Source organism: Hypanus sabinus, chromosome 30 (assembly GCF_030144855.1).
Source record: "Hypanus sabinus isolate sHypSab1 chromosome 30, sHypSab1.hap1, whole genome shotgun sequence".
NCBI classification, from domain to species: Eukaryota; Metazoa; Chordata; class Chondrichthyes; order Myliobatiformes; family Dasyatidae; genus Hypanus; species Hypanus sabinus.
This window is the reverse complement of record NC_082735.1, coordinates 10,983,687-11,000,946: the sequence shown is the minus strand read 5'-3', so window position 1 is coordinate 11,000,946 and position 17,260 is coordinate 10,983,687. Positions and strand designations below refer to the sequence as shown.

General features: G+C 38.3%; 1 protein-coding gene across 4 annotated transcripts in view; it reads left to right on the top strand.

Moving 5' to 3' along the window:
- stk40 (serine/threonine kinase 40) overlaps positions 1–17,260 on the top strand; it is a 101,713-nt gene that overhangs the window by 25,615 nt on the left and 58,838 nt on the right. For all 4 annotated transcript variants that reach the window (XM_059954325.1, XM_059954326.1, XM_059954324.1 and 1 more), the window contains exons 2-5: positions 2,718–2,844; positions 5,803–5,888; positions 7,917–8,057; positions 8,662–8,883. In XM_059954325.1, coding sequence (XP_059810308.1) covers positions 2,733–2,844; positions 5,803–5,888; positions 7,917–8,057; positions 8,662–8,883 — 561 coding nt within the window. In that variant the 5' untranslated portion in view covers positions 2,718–2,732. The remainder of the gene's footprint in view (positions 1–2,717; positions 2,845–5,802; positions 5,889–7,916; positions 8,058–8,661; positions 8,884–17,260) is intronic.

The window sequence follows — 17,260 nt, the reverse complement described above, 5'->3', positions numbered from 1 at the left end:
GAATATTGGTGATTCAATCTTCATAACTCAAGAGCAAAGTATAAAGAATTCCTTACCATTTTTCCAATCCATCTACATCCTATCCCACATCTGCCCCTGCTGCCACCACCACTACCCCCACCACAGTGACAGGTGCCAAAATTATCAAGTGCTTTGATTATTTTTATCAGGATTAGTACTTGTTTATTACTGCAGAATTTTGAGTGTTTTTTCACAGTCAGCTTCATTAGTAATTGTTTGCAATCTTAGGTCAGGCAACTATAAATGAATAAAAGCAAATTCTATTTGAGTTTTTTGTCTTGTGGGTAAAATTCAATTTTTTCCCACTTCTATTGGTTAGAATGAAAACTCCTGTGTGATCATTTTGGGTGAATAGGTCGGTGGTGAATTGTTGATAGTAATAATGTTTAAGCATCATTGCCCCGTGAAGTAAATGATCAAACAATGCCTAACAAACTTAACTCAAATTGGGAAATCATTCAGATCAGTAGTTAGCCCAAGTGAATCTTGTACTATAGTACATGTTTGAGCATACCAAACTCTCAAATTTATTTCCAAGTTCTGAAATGAGCATTGCCAGAGAAGGTTTCTGGTATTCTCAAAGCCTCCTTTAAAATGTTGTGACCCCCGTGACTCTTGGGAATCCCTGGCTCAACTTGGAGAAGTGATGACACTGGATACCTCACCCATTCATCAGAAGCACACAGGGGCCCAGCATAAATGGCAGAAAGAACACACCTCACAAACTATCCACCCACCTGCCCTGCTTATTTATGGACCCATCAATTATCTGATGAACTGAAGTGGAAGAAAATCATTTTTAATCCTAAGTTGTTTAAGAAGAAAATGATGGAACAAATTAAATCTAGTGCATTTGTCAGACCCATACTCATCTGCAAAGGAAAAGCATCATTACCAAGAGTATATTTATGTTGGTCAAGACTTTATGGGGTTATATTGTTGTATAAACATTTGTAATTCTATTTGCAACCCCTTGTTTTTGAATGTGCAAGTGTCTGGGTGAATTTTTAGCTCAAAAAGTACAAGGCATAGGACTGGTTCATTTTAAAAGCTACTTCACACCAATGCTTTTCATTGGTGCAATGAGGTTTTTGACTTTTCATGGGCATGTTCACAAAATTGTAATTTTGAATGTAGTCTTGGACTATACCTTGCCTCCACTTACTTCCTTTGCCTGGTTTAATTTGTTCTCACGGTGAATAACTTCTCCTTTAATTACACTCACTTCCTTCATATCAAAGGTGTAATGGTGGGAATCTGTGTGTATAAGTTATTCCTGTTTCTTTGTGAGATGTATAGTGTATTCTTTCATTCTTTCACAGGCTTTTTTGAACTTTTCCTGGTTGATTGAATATTTGTGCTGATTCTTACACTCGCAGAAAACTCAAAACAAAATCATAATTCTTCTGCCATTTTACATGCTACTCTTATTTAAATGTGATCTATTACTGCTGCTTCCTCTCTCTTTCTTAATTTCTCTATCTCCATTAGAGGGAACAGGTTAATGACCAGTCTCTTGCATTGTCTTTTACTCCCACAAATGCCTTGAATACACACCCCCACACTCTGCTACTTGTAGAGATTCCATTCCATTCTTCAAATTTTCCCATCTGTTCTAATATTGCCACTTTCCACACATAATGCTAAAGTCTTTTTTTACTTGACTGATTTTCACTCCTCTGTACTTGACAGGGCATTGATACCACCTGTTTTGTTTTCAGTAGTTCTCTCCTCTCATCACAATAATACTGTTTACTTTATCTTTGCTTTCCTTTCTTCTGTATTGTTGTCTTCACTTTTTTTTCTTTACTGACAGCTATTTTGCTGTAATGCAACTGTAGACCATGAAATCTTTGCCGCCCAACCTTTCCTATTGTCAGGGAGACTCACTCTCACTCCAGATGAATTAGCAATAGGTATTTGTACATCAATGTAAATGAAACCAAATGCAGATCTGGTGACAAATTTGCAGTAAAATAGTGGAAAGAATATCTTAGTTCACTTCTGAGGAGTAGGTGGAAGAATCGTAGCATTAAGTTATTCTTCCTTTTTTCCCTCCCCCGGTGCAATGTAGATTCTTAAATCCACCACTGAACTTAAATATTATTTCAGAAGCTGTAACATGTAGTGGTGTTGTAAAAAGGTGCTCTTTGTTTTCTAAAACTACCAATTACTTAGCAATATTTATTATATCTATACCTTGGTATAATGAGCTGGCTGTTTATGGACAATGAAGGGGGTTGATAAAATTTTAGTAATGAAGAATCTTGAAATTGAAAGGAAAGCGCTTTGATATAAATATGTAACCTGCTTAGTATTTTTTTCATTGAAAGCCAATGTCTCCCTCCTACTTAATGATGACACAGAATTTATTCTTGGGGCGTTTTTTAAAAAAAGCTATGCAAAAGCTTTGTGCACATGAAAATGAAGGAGGTTCAGTGCTGATTACTCACTACTTGTTTTCCATAACTGGGAATTGTTGTTTGCATCATTTTCATAACCATAACTTCTCACGCTGGCTCTACTTTTAGAAGCTGGTATGTGACGGTACTCCCTTCTTGTGGGGAATAATTACACAATATCTATATTAATTCCTGTGTAGCTAAACTGTCTAGATGGTGGCATTTAAAATGTTAATTATTGTCTGTTGAATTAACTGAGTGTAATCAATAATTATACTTGTTTGTATTCTCTAGAATTGGAGGAGGAAGATGAAGAGGCGAGTGCTAGACAGAGGAGCTGGTGAATCCTCGGTACAATCCAAAGCTCTTTGTACAGGGATCTCTGGGAGCAACAGTAAAAGAGCTGGGCCATTTATCCTTGGTGAGTTCCGTAACTTAGAAAATTTCAAAGGAAAAATGCTATTTAACCATGGCATATTTTTCTGAGCTATTTCTCTCATTCTGAATTTGTACATAGTACTCTTTGTCTCTTATTTGTACCTACCCTGATTGAAGCTAGGAAGTGGATATTAGTTAGCAAAATCATCCAGTTACTGATGTGTTTCATCTAAATTTTACCTGTCATGCGCTCATTTTGGAGCTGTATTGCTTTTAAGAATAGGACTTTTTTTCCTGCTAATTTCAGTAGTTTATGGCACGGACAGATTTCATTCATGCCTGGTGCACTGAGACTAATTGTATTTGGTTAAGATCAGTTCAGCATTCAAAGGATCAAATCTGGGCTCTTTGTTTCTGTGGCTGAGGTCCCAAATATTTTGTCATTTGAGATATTTGGGAAGCTAATTAATTGTAAGCAAATAATGAGAAAATGTGGCAAGCGTTTTTACCCTGGCTGATGTAGGGGGAAAAAATTTGAAAGCATATGGAGAAGTGTTATAACGTCCTTTCAGCACCCACTCTGCAGCTTCTTGACCAGAGGGCATTTGAATAAGGTGCTTGTGGAATTTTGTATGTACATAAATTGTTTTCAGTGAGATGGAGAATGGGGAAACTGGTTCAGCTGGATGTTCTTTCCAAAATGATGGATTTAATAAACACAAAAATTATGACTCATCAGAGTGGTTAATCAGTGATGGCTGCATCTAGCCTGTGAGTACTAAAGCCAAGGCTGAAGTATTTGTGTCTGTCTTCAGTCAGAAGTGCCAAGTAGGTGATTCATATTGCCTTGCTCCTGAGATCCCCATCATTGCAAAAGCCAGTGTGCGGTTCATTTGAGTCCTGTTATAGCAAGAATTACACAGACAGTTGGTTCAGTAATGGTTATGAAATCAAGCAATATTAGAACTGTTATATGTATATTTGTGGTTGGGACAAGCTTTACCTCCTGCTTAATGATTCCAGGGCAGTTACAGCATTGGTACCAATCCAGTATGGAAGAATCCCCAAATGGGCTTTGCATGCAAAAAGCAGAACAAAGCTAGTCTTGTTAATTAGCATCTTGACTATCAGCAAAATGATGGAAGTAGTTTTTTGATACTGTTAGCATGTGTGACTAAATCACTGATAACTTGCTGTGTTGGGTGTCATCAGGATCACCTGATCATCGTTGAAGTTTAGGTCCAAACATTGATAGGCTGAACTCCAGAAGTGAGATGACAATTACTGTCCTTCACGTTGAAACATTTGACTGAGTGTGGCATCAAGAATCAAATCAGGGAAATTTGTGGGGAGAAAAAAGCCCCGCCACTGAAAATGCACTTAATAGGGTCAGAATAAGGTATGGTTGGTATTGGCCACACAGACCTCACTGCAGATTCCACAGCTATGTTCAACTGTACGAGCAATTGCTTTCCATTGTTGGGTAAGAAGTGGAGATGTTGGCAAAATATTCATCTTCATGTGCAACTTAGATATGATACATTCCATGTCTGCTTACAGTTATATCCAGATTGCATTTAAACATGGATTGATACATAACAAGTCACATTCCTATCATGTAATTCCCAGGCAATGACTGTCTGAAAAATTACTGAGATTTGCCATTTAAAAGGTCACCATTGACCAGAAGCTCATTCAATCATGCACATAATGAAACTGATTAAATAACAGTATTTATCACTGATATGTAAAGTCAGAGTTAGATGTTGCAGATACAGGCCCTTTGGCCCATTTCATCCATGCTGTCAAGTTGTTTACCTGAGCTTGTCTCATTTGGCTATGTTGGCTCATTTCTGTTACCCATTCTGCAGCATCAATGCAGAGCTTTGGATCTCTAGCAACTACAGATTTTCTTCTGTTTATCAGTTCCTTGGTCAGGACTTCATTAATATCCTGTAACACATTCTAAATATATGCTTGACTGGTAATCAATGAAATGTATGCAGTCTGCAAAATATACAGCCATTATTCATCAAGGCTTTTTTCACAGTAATTCCCAAGACAACAGCCTAGAGTAGAAAGGAGGGCAAGGATAGCAGATGAATGGCAATTATAAGTTTATCTGCATTTCCTGATTTGTCAATGTAATGTTATTCCTCTTGTGATGCTGAAACTAAATGTTGGCACTCATTATTCAGCACCATTCTGTAAGCACAATTACCAGAGGGATTTAAGGTGTGGCTCAGGCTGAATTGCATATAGGGTGTGTGCTAAGTACCCTTCCCAACTCACTACTCTAAAGACTGAGAGCCAGCAAAACTTATTGCAATCCAGATCTCATTTTGGCTGGAAAGATATGAATTTGATCCTCATTCTCTGTGATTTAGCAGAATTTTGCCTGTAATTGTTATAAATATATGCCAACTATTGCTCCTGGGATAGGGAGGGTCAAGTATTGTCTTGACATCTGCTCCTGATGGGTTTTTAAGAAAGTTCTGCTGGAACTTTCTGGAAGAGTGGGTCTGAGGTTTGAATATCAAATGTAGTAGAGAAGCATTTGAAACCCGGAGACTCTCCTAATTTGGAGATAGGCCTATTACCTGATAAACCATATGCATTATAAAAAATTATCCTGAATTATTTAAACCCTGTTCTGTACTCGGATTCTTTCCTGAGACGTTTAAAATAAATGACACATTAGGTTAGCTATGTCTTAAGGATTGTACTCAAGGATTCAAAATTGTCGATTTTAGTCTCTACTAGGACTTGTCAGCTGCGTGTTGTTTTTATGGGGGTTTTTAGTGACTCAAGGGATTAGTCATACCAAACTGTTCCCAGCAGGCACTTAATATACACAATAACCTTGATTTTAAAATGAGTAAGAAGTCCTACACGTTAGGGAAGTCTTTTATGCAATTGTGAGTCATCGGTCTTCCACTAAATTGAAAGGAATCTCTGGTGTATGCATTTTCTTTTTAAAACAATTTATTTTTTTGGTTAGGTCCTCGTTTAGGAAATTCACCTGTTCAGAGCATTGTTCAATGTTTGGCAAGAAAAGATGGAACAGATGACTTCTATCAATTAAAAGTGAGTAAAGGTTGTCTTATTTACACAGTAAACAGAGGCATTGGGCTAAAGCTTCATTTTCACTCCAATAATTGTTGCATATTGAGTGGTGAATTTTTAAATTCCATTTACCTGAACTGTAGAAATGGTCAGCTGCACACCAAGTTTCCAAACTTTCACATGTATTCAGAGAGATTTTTTTCATGGTGAAGTATTACATATTTGTCATTGGCATTGGCAATTGAATTTAAGAACACATTTGCTAATTTGTTTCAAAAAGTAATTAGCCAAATTTGTTAAATGTGTTTAAGGAGGTTGAAATTTAAGCCCATGACAATCTTTTATCAGCTAAACTTCTATAATCCTTGACCAGAAGGGATGGTAATAATTGGCTTTATTTCATTCACTGGCATTTATTTGTCATTAAACACCATTGAATGCAATTAACAAGTCCATTCTGTTTATTAACTTTTACATCTAGTTTATGTACTGTTTCTCCCCTCCATCTCAGCCCCATGCCCATCTCCACCAAATCTGAACCATATATAACTGAGAATTGAAGATTGTGCCTGAGTTCACCTGCCAACAGTCCTGTGGAATAATTGACTATTGAAATGAGATGAGAGACTATGTCTTTGGACACTGGAATGCAAGTTCCTCTGGTAAATCTATAAATAGATTGCAGTTTTAAAAGCAGAGTATCGTATTGAACTTGAGTTGGTCTCCCAGCTCTTAATCCCATATCTAAAATCTGTGTTTAATGCAAGTTCATGCAGTTATTGCTGATAAAATTAAGTAACTGGGCCCAGAACACGCGAGCTTTTACAGCTCAGGCATTCCTTTAATGATACTTGTGCACAAGGAGAACAGCATGGGCCCTTGTCATCCACACTTCTGAAACCACTTTTATACTGAACTGACTTATCAGTTATGGATATTGACCATTTGGTCAAATGTATATGTTTGAATTCCTTATTTGCAAGATTAGTCGGTACTCAGAAGAGAGGTATTAAAAGTCGATCAAAATTTCAAGTTGACACCAGATACTTTGATGTTAGTAAAGCAGTTGACCCTTAGTTGTGGGAATGCTTCGCATCCTTTGGTTATCCCTATCTTGACAGACTCAGGCACTCTCCCACTGTGTAAAGAGATGTTATGCTTTAGGAAGATATTTCTGGAAAAGTCACACTATCTGGAGGCCTTACTTGTCTGGCTTGAGTACACACTGTCACAGTCACCCTAGCCTATCTTACTTGTAATATGCAGAGGTCCTGCTCTCACTTGTAGTCCTGCTGGTACTCCTGCTGGTTTGGTAATAACCAGCAGTCTCACTTGACTACAGTTGCCCCAAGCTAATCTTGCCTGGATTTTGTCTTTGTCCTTTGTTTTACTGCACATTTCACATTTGCATTTAATAGAGTCATGCTCTACTTTTCCTTTCCACAGCGGTATGTACTAAGGTATCTACGTTAGTTATCATGTTTTCTTTCATCCACTGCTTTGCAAAAAGATCAAGAACGTGAAATGATAAACACAAGAGATAAATGTTGCGATGGCAATCATGCTGGAAAGAAGGCTTAAGATCTTTAATCAGCCCCCATTTTAGTCAGAGCATTTGGCTCAAAGGCCCTGGTGGGCAACTTATTTTTTTAATGTTATTGCTGAGTGGATTGAGTGAAGCAAAGTTTTCTCTCTCCCCCCCCCCCCCCCATAGGTTTACTAGTTTGAGATAGTACATGGAGGATTGAAATAGGTTGTTTTAGTGTTGAGTTGGCATAAGCTTGATTCCAAAGGTTACATACTGCGATGAACTTATGATTTGTTTTAGTAGACATACATGAAACAAGTACAAGAAAAAAATGCTTTCTCATGTCAGTGAGCTTGCTTACTTTGTGTATTAATAGGTCAGTTATTTTTGTATTTAATTGACACATGTAATTCAATAAGTACTTAGACATTCAAGAAGATATGAATATCATAGAATTCAGATTGATATGAATTATTTGAATTTTAACTTCACTGCCTTACCTAACCCTTACCACTGTTTAGATTCTTACTCTTGAGGATAAAGGTGAAGGAATTGAAACTCAGGAAGAAAGACAAGGCAAGATGCTTTTACATACAGAGTACTCCCTTCTGTCCTTGCTGCATAGTCAAGATGGAGTGGTGCATCACCATGGTCTATTTCAGGTAAAGCATAGTATATTGAATACTTTGAGAGGGCTTGATGATCATCTACATGCTTTTGGTATACCTGCTATCAACTTTAGTTATCTTGCAAATTACTTCTCTTTTTAAGTCTATCAATTTGAGAAAGTTGCTTCATGCAGTAAAGTTTTAAAAGTATAGCAGTATCCACTGGTACGTAAAGTATGAATGAAGTTCGATAAACCTTAATCTAGATTATACATTGAAATACCAAATAACATATTTCCTTAAGAAGCAAATCAAGGTTTTTTTTTCTAGTGTTTATTTCCTGGACTAGGCAGGTGCCCAACAAATGCATGATGGCTGTGAAGGGGGATCTAGGAGGAGATGTAGTTTAAAATTTAGCTCTTCATCATGTGGTAAATGTATTAACTTTAGAAATTAGAGTGTACTTTCTGAAGTCTTGTGGGAGAGCCAGTGTTTCAAAAGTTTTTCAATTAAAACTAAGTTGTTCCTTACCAGTTTGCATTTGTGAAGCTTGTTTTTGTTTGCAAATATTACCAATTTATAAGCAGAAACCCAGTGTCTCAGAATAAATTGGATTACATTAATTTTTCTGGTTCTGAAAGTGTTTATTCTTTTACAGGATAGAGCTGTTGTAGAAGAGTTTGAATCAAACAAGCTTGTACGGAGAATGAAGAAAAGAATCTGTTTAGTTCTTGACTGCCTTTGTGCTCATGACTTCAGTGACAAGACGGCTGATCTCATCAATCTACAGCATTATGTTATTAAAGAGAAGAGGCTCAGTGAACGTGAAACAATTGCAATATTTTATGATGTGGTACGGGTAGTGGAAGCTTTACACAAGGTAAGGGGCTGCTTTTATTTATTTACATTTGCAGTAGTCATATTAGATCTGGTCAGTAGGATAAATTCTTCATGAGTATAGGTTAAAACAGCTTCCACAGTCCTTTGTGTATGTTGCAGCATACCAGGGAAAATCGGAGCTGAGTAAGGTCTTTGAGATTCTAATCTTGTATGGTTGTAGAGGTGATGCGAGAGTGTTGGTAGACTGCTGGTTCGCTACTGTTATTTTAAAAACATGAAAAGAATAGAATAATTTCAGGGCAAACAACCTGACATTGGTGGTGGGAAAATTGTTCGAAAAAAGTAACCAATATGAATTATTTCTTAGAAAAGCATAAGAATTTTAAGAAATCAGCTTGAATTTTGGTTCCTGAATGATTGAATGTTTTGTGGAAAACTGAGTATTTGCCAAGGTTGTACAAGATGAGGCCCTGGTTAAGAAAAAGGAGGAGGGGTATAACAGATATAGGCAACAAGGAATATGAGTTGCTTGACAAGTATGAGAAATGCAACAGAACACAGAAGAGGAAAATCAGGAGGGCTAAAGGAAGACATGAGGTTTCTCTGTAGAAGCTGAAGGGCTTCTACAGATAGTTTAAGAACTAAACGATAGCAAGGGACAAAATCAGTAGGGTCACCTGTGCGTTGATCTAGAAGAGACGTGGGCGATCTTAAATGGATTTTTTGTATCTATATTTACTCAGGAGACAGATGCAGTCTATAGAACTAAGGCAAAAGAGTAGTGAGATCAATAGGTACATTTAAAGTCAGAGAAATGTATACAATACAACATTAGGAAATTCCTTGCAAACATCCTCAGAAACTGAGGAGTGCCTCAAAGAATGAAAGGCAGTTAAATGTTAGAACCCCAAAGCCCCCCCAGCTCTCCCTCCCATGCACAAGCAGCAACAAAGCAACGACCCTCCCTCCCTCCACCAGCAACAAGCATCGGCACCCCCTACCGAGCACTCAAGCGTGCAGCAAAGCATCAGAAAAAACACAGACTTGCAGTACCCCAAAGACTACTCGTTCACCTGTTATTCAACGTAATAAGGGAAAAAGTGTCCCTGATCATGGACTTTATCGAAATTACAGAAGAGGAGGTGCTTGCTGTGTTGAGTCAAATTAAGTCTTCAGGGCTTGGCAAGGTGTTCCTTCGGATCTGGGAGGCCAGAAATTGCAGGGGCTCTGGCTGAAGTATTTAAGATGTCCTTAGCCATGTCCTTAGTGTGAGGTGCCAGATGACTGGAGAAGAGCTAATGTAGATCATTGTTCAAGAAAAGCTCTAAGAATAAGTGGGAAATTATTGGCCAGTGAACTTGATGTCAGTAATGGGTAAATTATTGGAAGATACTGTAAGGGACATAATGTGTAACTGTTTGGATAAACAGACTAATTGGAGGTGGTCAACATGGCCTTGTGCACGGTAGGTTGTGTCTAACCAGTTTTTCGAGGAGGTTACCAGGGAAGTTGATGGAAGGGACTGGACCTGTCTACATGGACTTTAGCAAGGCCTTTGACAAACTCCCACAAGAAAAGCTGGTCCAGAAGGTTTAGTAACCTAGTATTCAGGATGAAGTAGTAATCTGGATTTAAAAATTGGCTTAGTAGGAGAAGTCAGGGAATGTGAGTACCGTAGATTCTGGACTACAGAGCGCACCTGATTAAAAGCCGCACGCTCTAATTTTAGAAAGAAAATCAATTTTGTACTTGTACAAGCCGCACCGGATTTTAAGCCGCAGGTGTCCCACATTGTAATATGAGATATTTACACAGAAAGATATTACACGTGAGGATTTTTTAACTTATAATTAAATCCGTATGGTAACATAAACAAATATATATTGCAAATGCTTTTTTTCGAACAGTGCCTGTAACACAGCTACTTTTAACTATACATACGTATCGGTAACACACAAATTACGTTGCGTATACTTTTTTACTGAACAGTGCACGAGCAACATTCCAATATCTCCTAACGACTGGTAAAAAAATATATATACTGCAGCCTACCAGGAAAAGTTATTGATCGCCTTCTTCATCTTCCTCCTGCGCACTAAAACCATCAAAGTCCTTCAGTGTCCGAATTGAATAACCTCAGGATCTCGTCACTCACTTCAGTCTCTTCGTTGTCGCTCTCACTTGAGCGCACGCGGTCCTCTTCATCACGCAGCAGTCCAGCCTTTCGAAACCCGTTGGTGATGGTGGATGTTGTGACACGGCTCCACGCATTTAGGATCCACTGGCAGACTTGAGTTAAAGATGCTCTTCGCATGCGTCCTGTTTTGGTAAAGGATTTCTCGCCGCTCGTCATCCAAGCCTCCCACTCAACGCGCAGTGCCACTTTAAATGCCCAGTTCACGCTGATGTCCAGTGGCTGCAAATACTTCAGGAATCACAGCTGGAATTGAGTTTGTACTCTTGATGGCAGCTTTCACTGAACTTTCATTGTCAGCCGCTTAAAAATCACCATCGGTGGAAGCTTTAGTCCGGATGCTGTGCAGCTCAGAACACAAGTAAAATGCGTTCTCTCATGGCCACTTGTTTTCAGTGTGATGGACGAGTCACCTTTTTTATTAACAGTCCGAGTGAGAGGCAGGTCAAACGTCAAAGGTACTTCATCCATATTTATGATATCATCTGGCCCGATGGAATTCTCCGCTATCTTTGTTTGAGTGAATGTGCGGAAGTTAGCAAGCTTTTCCTCGTGGTCGGGAGGGAGCTGCTGACACAGAGTCATGCGTACCCTGACGGACAGGCCTTTTCGTCTCATAAATCTAAAACACCACGATGGCCCACCTCTAAAATCTTTGATTTTCATTTTGGTGGCGATTGCTTTAGCCTTCAGTCTGATCTGCACGGTGGAAACACCGCGGCCGCCTGCTCTCTGTGTGTTAACCCAGTCTTCAAGAAAGTTTTCAAGTTCGGGCCATCTGCTATGATTACCTCTGAAAGCTTTTGTCGTCTTTTTGCATTGACTCAGTTCTTCACGCTGGCGTCTCCACCGTCTCAACATCGATTCATTTATGCCAAGATTATGTGCAGCAGCTCGATTTCCTTCTTCAACCGCCAGCTTGATCGCCTTTAACTTAAAAGCTGCATCATATGCTTTTCTTCGGGTGTTTTCCATGTTGATGAGGATGAGTACAAATGACTGATTTACAATAATTTAATTGTGAAAGTGCGCTTGATTTATCATACAATTTCATTGGTCTACTGTTACGAGGCAAAATGTTTTTGGCGGCATGAAAAAAAAACATGCATTAGCCGCACCGTAGTATAGGCCGCGGTGTTCAAAGCATGGGAAAAAAGTAGCGGCTTATAGTCCTGAATTTACGGTAGATGGTTGACTTTCTGACTGAAGGCCTGTGACTTGTGGTGTACTGCAGGATTGGTGCAGGATCCGTTGCTTATCAAGATTCAGGACTGTTTAATATTCCCTGTACACGCGTGTAAAGGAGAATGAAATAATTGTTACTCTAGATCTGATGAAGCACAAAAGTCAAACGCTATATATAAATACATAAAATAAGTTATATATTTAAAGTAAAGCTAGGTTGTACATCAGGTAAATGACAGGAATTAATAATGTAATGGTGGTGTTAGTGGTCGGAGGTGTTGATCAGCTTTACTGTTTGGAGAAAACCTTACTAGTTTTTAGTCTGGTGGTGTGGATGTTATGATGCTTTCTCCCTGATGGGGGAGCGACAGACCGTCTGTGTAGAGTGGGTGGGAATGTTCATGATGTTACTAGCCTTTTTCTGGCACCTTTCTGTATATATATCCTCAGTATTATCTGTATTAAGAATTTAGACGATAATGTGGTAAACTGCATCAACAAATTGGCAGATGACACCAAGATTGGGGACATTGTGGACAGTGAGAAAGGCTATCAAAGCTTGCAGTGGGATCTGGACCAGATGAAAAGATGGCTGAAAAATGGCAGATGGAATTTAATGCAGACTAATGTGAGGTGTTGCATTTTGAGAGAACAAACCAGGGCAAAACTTGCACAGAGAACAGTAGAGCAGTAGGAGTGTGACAAACAAAGGGATTGGGGAATACAGACCCATAATTCCTTGGAAATGGCATCACAGGTAGATAAGGCCCTAAAGAAAGCTTTTGACACATTGGCCTTCACAAATCAAAGTTTTGAGTACAGGAGTTGTGATGTCATGTTGAAGTTGTATAAAATTGAAGTTGGTGAGTTCAAATTTGCAGTATTGTTCGCAATTCTGGTCACCTACCTACAGGAAAGATAAATTACATTGAAAGAGTACAAAGAAAATTTACAAGAATGTTGCTGGGACTTGACCCGAGTTATAGGAAAAGGTTGCTTACGTTAGGGCATTATTCTCTGAAGCATTGGAGAAAGGCTGCAGATTTGGCACCCTATGAGCCTCTGCATCCAACACATCAGTTTCTGCAACTTCAGTCACCTTCAGTGCGACCCGACTAGCAAACACATCTTTACTTTCCCTCACCCACTCTCCACTTTCCTCAGGGATCACTCCCCTCAAGATTCCCTTGCTATCCGTTCCTTCCCGCAAATCTCCTTCGTGGAACTTATCTCTGCAAGTAAGAAATCCTACGCCTATCCATTTACCACTGCCCTCGCCTCCTTTTGGGGCCCCAAAACAGTTCTTCCAGGTGAGGCAACACTTACCTGCGAATCTGTGGGAATTGTTTATTGTATCTGGTGCTCTCAGTGTGGTCTCCTCTACATTTGTCATGTGTGATGTAAATTGGGGGATTTCTTTGTCAAAAAAATGGAAAACATCCACCACAAACCAGTGACTGACTATTTTAATTCCAATCTGCATTCCCATTCTGACATGTTGGTCTGTGGCATCCTCTCCCTCAGGGTGGAAGAGCAGCACCTCATTTTCTGTCCAGGTAGCCTCCCAGCTGATTGCATAAACATTGATTTCTCCTTTTCCCCTCCCCCTTCCCTCATCTGTTTCCCCACTCTGGCATGTTATCTCTTCTCACCTGCCTATCACCTCCCCCAGTGCACCTTCTCCATCCCTTTCTCCCATGGTTCACTCTCCTCTAGTACCAGATTACTTGTTTTCCAGCAGTTTACCTTTTCCCCCCACCCCACTTGACTCCTCCCTCCTCCCCCCCCCCAAACTTTTTATTCTGCCATTTCCCCCCTTCCTTTCCAGTCCTGATGAAGGGTCTCGGCCAGACATGTTGATTGTTTTTTTTATCATATTCAATGCTGCCTGACCTGCTAAGCTCCTTCAGCATTTTGTGTGTTGTTGATTTGATAGAGGTGCACAAAATTATGTGGGGTATTGATGAGGCAAAAGCAAGCAGGCTTTTTCCACTAAGGGTGGGTGAGACTAGAAATCGATGTCATAAATTAAGGGTAAAGGTGAAAGCCTAAGAGGGAACTACTTCACTGTCCCTGCAGCCACTTGACCATATACACTCTGTGGGCACTTTGTTAGGTACAGAAATAGAATGGAACCTGGTGTGGTCTTCTGTAGCCCATCCACTTCAAGATTTGACATGTCATGAGCTTGGAGATGCTTTTCTGTACACCATTGTTGTAATGTGTGGCTATTTGGCCAGACTGGTTCAAGGTGACAATAACTCATTCTCCTCTGACCTCTCTCATTAATACGACGATTTTGCCCACAGAACTGCTGCTCATTGGATATTTTGTGTTTCTCACACCATTCTTTGCAAACTCTCGAGGCTGTGCATGAAAATCCCAGGAGATAAGCAGTTCCTGAGATACTCAAACCTCCCTGTCTGGCACCAATAATCATTCCATGGTTAAAGTCACTTAGATCACATTTCTTCCCCATTCTGATGTTTAGTCTGAACGACAACTGAACCTCTTGACCATGTCTACCTGCTTTAATGTATTGAGTTGTTGCCAATAATTAATTACCGAGGAGCTAGTGAAGTGGCCACTGAGTGTAAGTTGACTGGAAGTGTTGAAAGATGGCTTAGGGATTTGTTTAGGCAAGTACGAAGGAAGGCAAACAGAATGTAAATGCACATTGAATTGTGGGGTATCTGGAGGGATAATCAATACATGAACAAAGAATACATGTACACAGATAGTTGTCAGGATAGGTAGCCACATTTAAGAAGGTACTGAGATCACTGTCTGAGATATAGAATTCAAAAGATTTCAGTTGCTTTGCATGTAAAACTAGTTTCCTCAATTCATTGCCAAATGGCTCAGGTTTAATTTTTAGATTGTCTATTTTTACAGCCTATCAGTAGAGGAGATAATTCTGTATCTTACCCTCTTTATCATAATGCAACTTAAAATAATAGCTTCAAAAATTTTGGAAAGTTTTGCACATTGATTTACAACCTCACCCTATTACTGCAGTTTTTGGCTTACCAATGATAGATTTGCCCTCTGCAGCTCGGCGGAAGTTTGCATTTGCTACTTTAATGGCTAGAAGATCTATTTTATTGAATTGGAAAGAGATGAATCCTCCAACTACATCTCAATGGTTTTCTCAAACCATATCCTGTTTAAATTTAGAAAAAATTAGAAGTGGTACCTTTGATCCCTTGGTTAAATTTGAAGATACTTGAAGGCCTTTTATTCAATACTTTCATAGAATGTAAATTGACCTTTTCCGATTCCTTTATATCATTCATTAATTTGAGAAGAGGAGTGGAGTTGATGACACTAATGATTTTACTTGATATGACAGAATAGCCCAGCTTTGTTTAGTTTATTTTGTTTTTGATTTCTCAATTTGGGGTTTTTTTCCCATCTTTTTATTTTATTTTTGTATCTTGTTTATATCAAGGGTTTGGGAGGTCAATTATATTGGTGTTACCTATAGTTTTTACTCATATGTTAATTGCCAACAATGTAATCCCACTCCCTTTATACTATTATGACCGTTATGTATTTGTCTTTGAAAAATTCAATAAAAAGATTGAAAAAGAAAGAAAATAATAGCTTCAAATTTAATTAAATAAAAACTAGTCCATTTTTTCTAAGAGAACTATTGTGGAGCAACTGTTAATGTAACTTAAGTATCTATTTCACAGTCAGAATTTTGATGGTAGTAATTTAAGTTTTTAACTTTCTACTGTATTAATAACCTTTGTGTGGTTATCAACTGTTTAATCCCCTGTATGATTTAACGTATCATTCAACATTTTTAATTACCTGACAAAAGTTAAGATGATTTTTATTCAAGTTTGAGTATTTGAAAGTAGAGAGGTCAGTTACCTCACAAATAGAGTAAATAAATCTGCTTGCATCAGCAGAAGTTGCTTCCATTTTCGAGATGGTTGGTGTTTCAATCCAAAATTGTGAGATTTCAGAGATGTTTCTCCGTACTTTGCATAAAATGATTTGCATATCAGTAAGCACATAAAATTTCACAAACCAGTATGACCACATGTTTTGGAACTGAAGTTTTGCTTCATGAAATTTGCTTTATGAAAATAATTTTTGATATACTGATAAATTTGCAGTTTCATTTCTACAGCAGAAAATAATGTCATCAAAGTAACCTTTTATTATAGTAATGGAAGGTATTTAAGCTTTTCTATTTTTTGTAATTTATTTTTTTATTGAAGTTCATCAAACAAACATTTCCATAAGATGTATTTCAGACATTGTACATATATACCATATAAATCACAAATCTCCACAAAGTATTTGGATATTTGGAGAGTGGAAAGAAAAAACAAGCAAAAGGAAAGAACTATGTACAAGTAGGGAGTGATCTTTTTTTTTAACAACAGATTCGTTGATTTGTGAGAATAAAATTAGGCCTATGAGGCATATAGTTAAACCATTTTTCCCAGTATGAATCAAATTGCTCCAGCTTATGATTAACAGATGCTGTTATCTTCTCCATTTTGTAAATGTCCATTGTAATTTCCATCCATGTATTTAAAGTTGGGCTCTCCTGTGATAACCATTTTCTAGTAAGTCTTTTTACCAGCCACCAACAGTATATTCATTAAATATTTATCTCTTTTCAACCGTTCTTTAGGTATATATCCAAAATATATGGTCTTACTCTCCAAGGGTATTTCTCATTTAAAGATGTCTTGTAGGGCATTGTGTATCCCCCTCCAATAGTTTTTGATAATAGGGCAGTCCCAAAAAATATGATAATGATTTGCATTTTGATTTCCACAATTTCTCCAGCAAACAGGGAGGTTACTATCATAATGGGATTATGTGGAATATTTCTTAGCACCCAGGTGTCAGTACCTAGTCCTTAGTAAAGTGAATTACTTCAAAAATATATTCATACCTTTGTCAAGTACTGTCAATGAGCTGGAAGCAGGTGAATTGTATCAACAAACAGTTCAGACCAGTTAATGGCCTGAGAAAAGTGAGCTTAACTCTACAGATTAACAGTGAAACA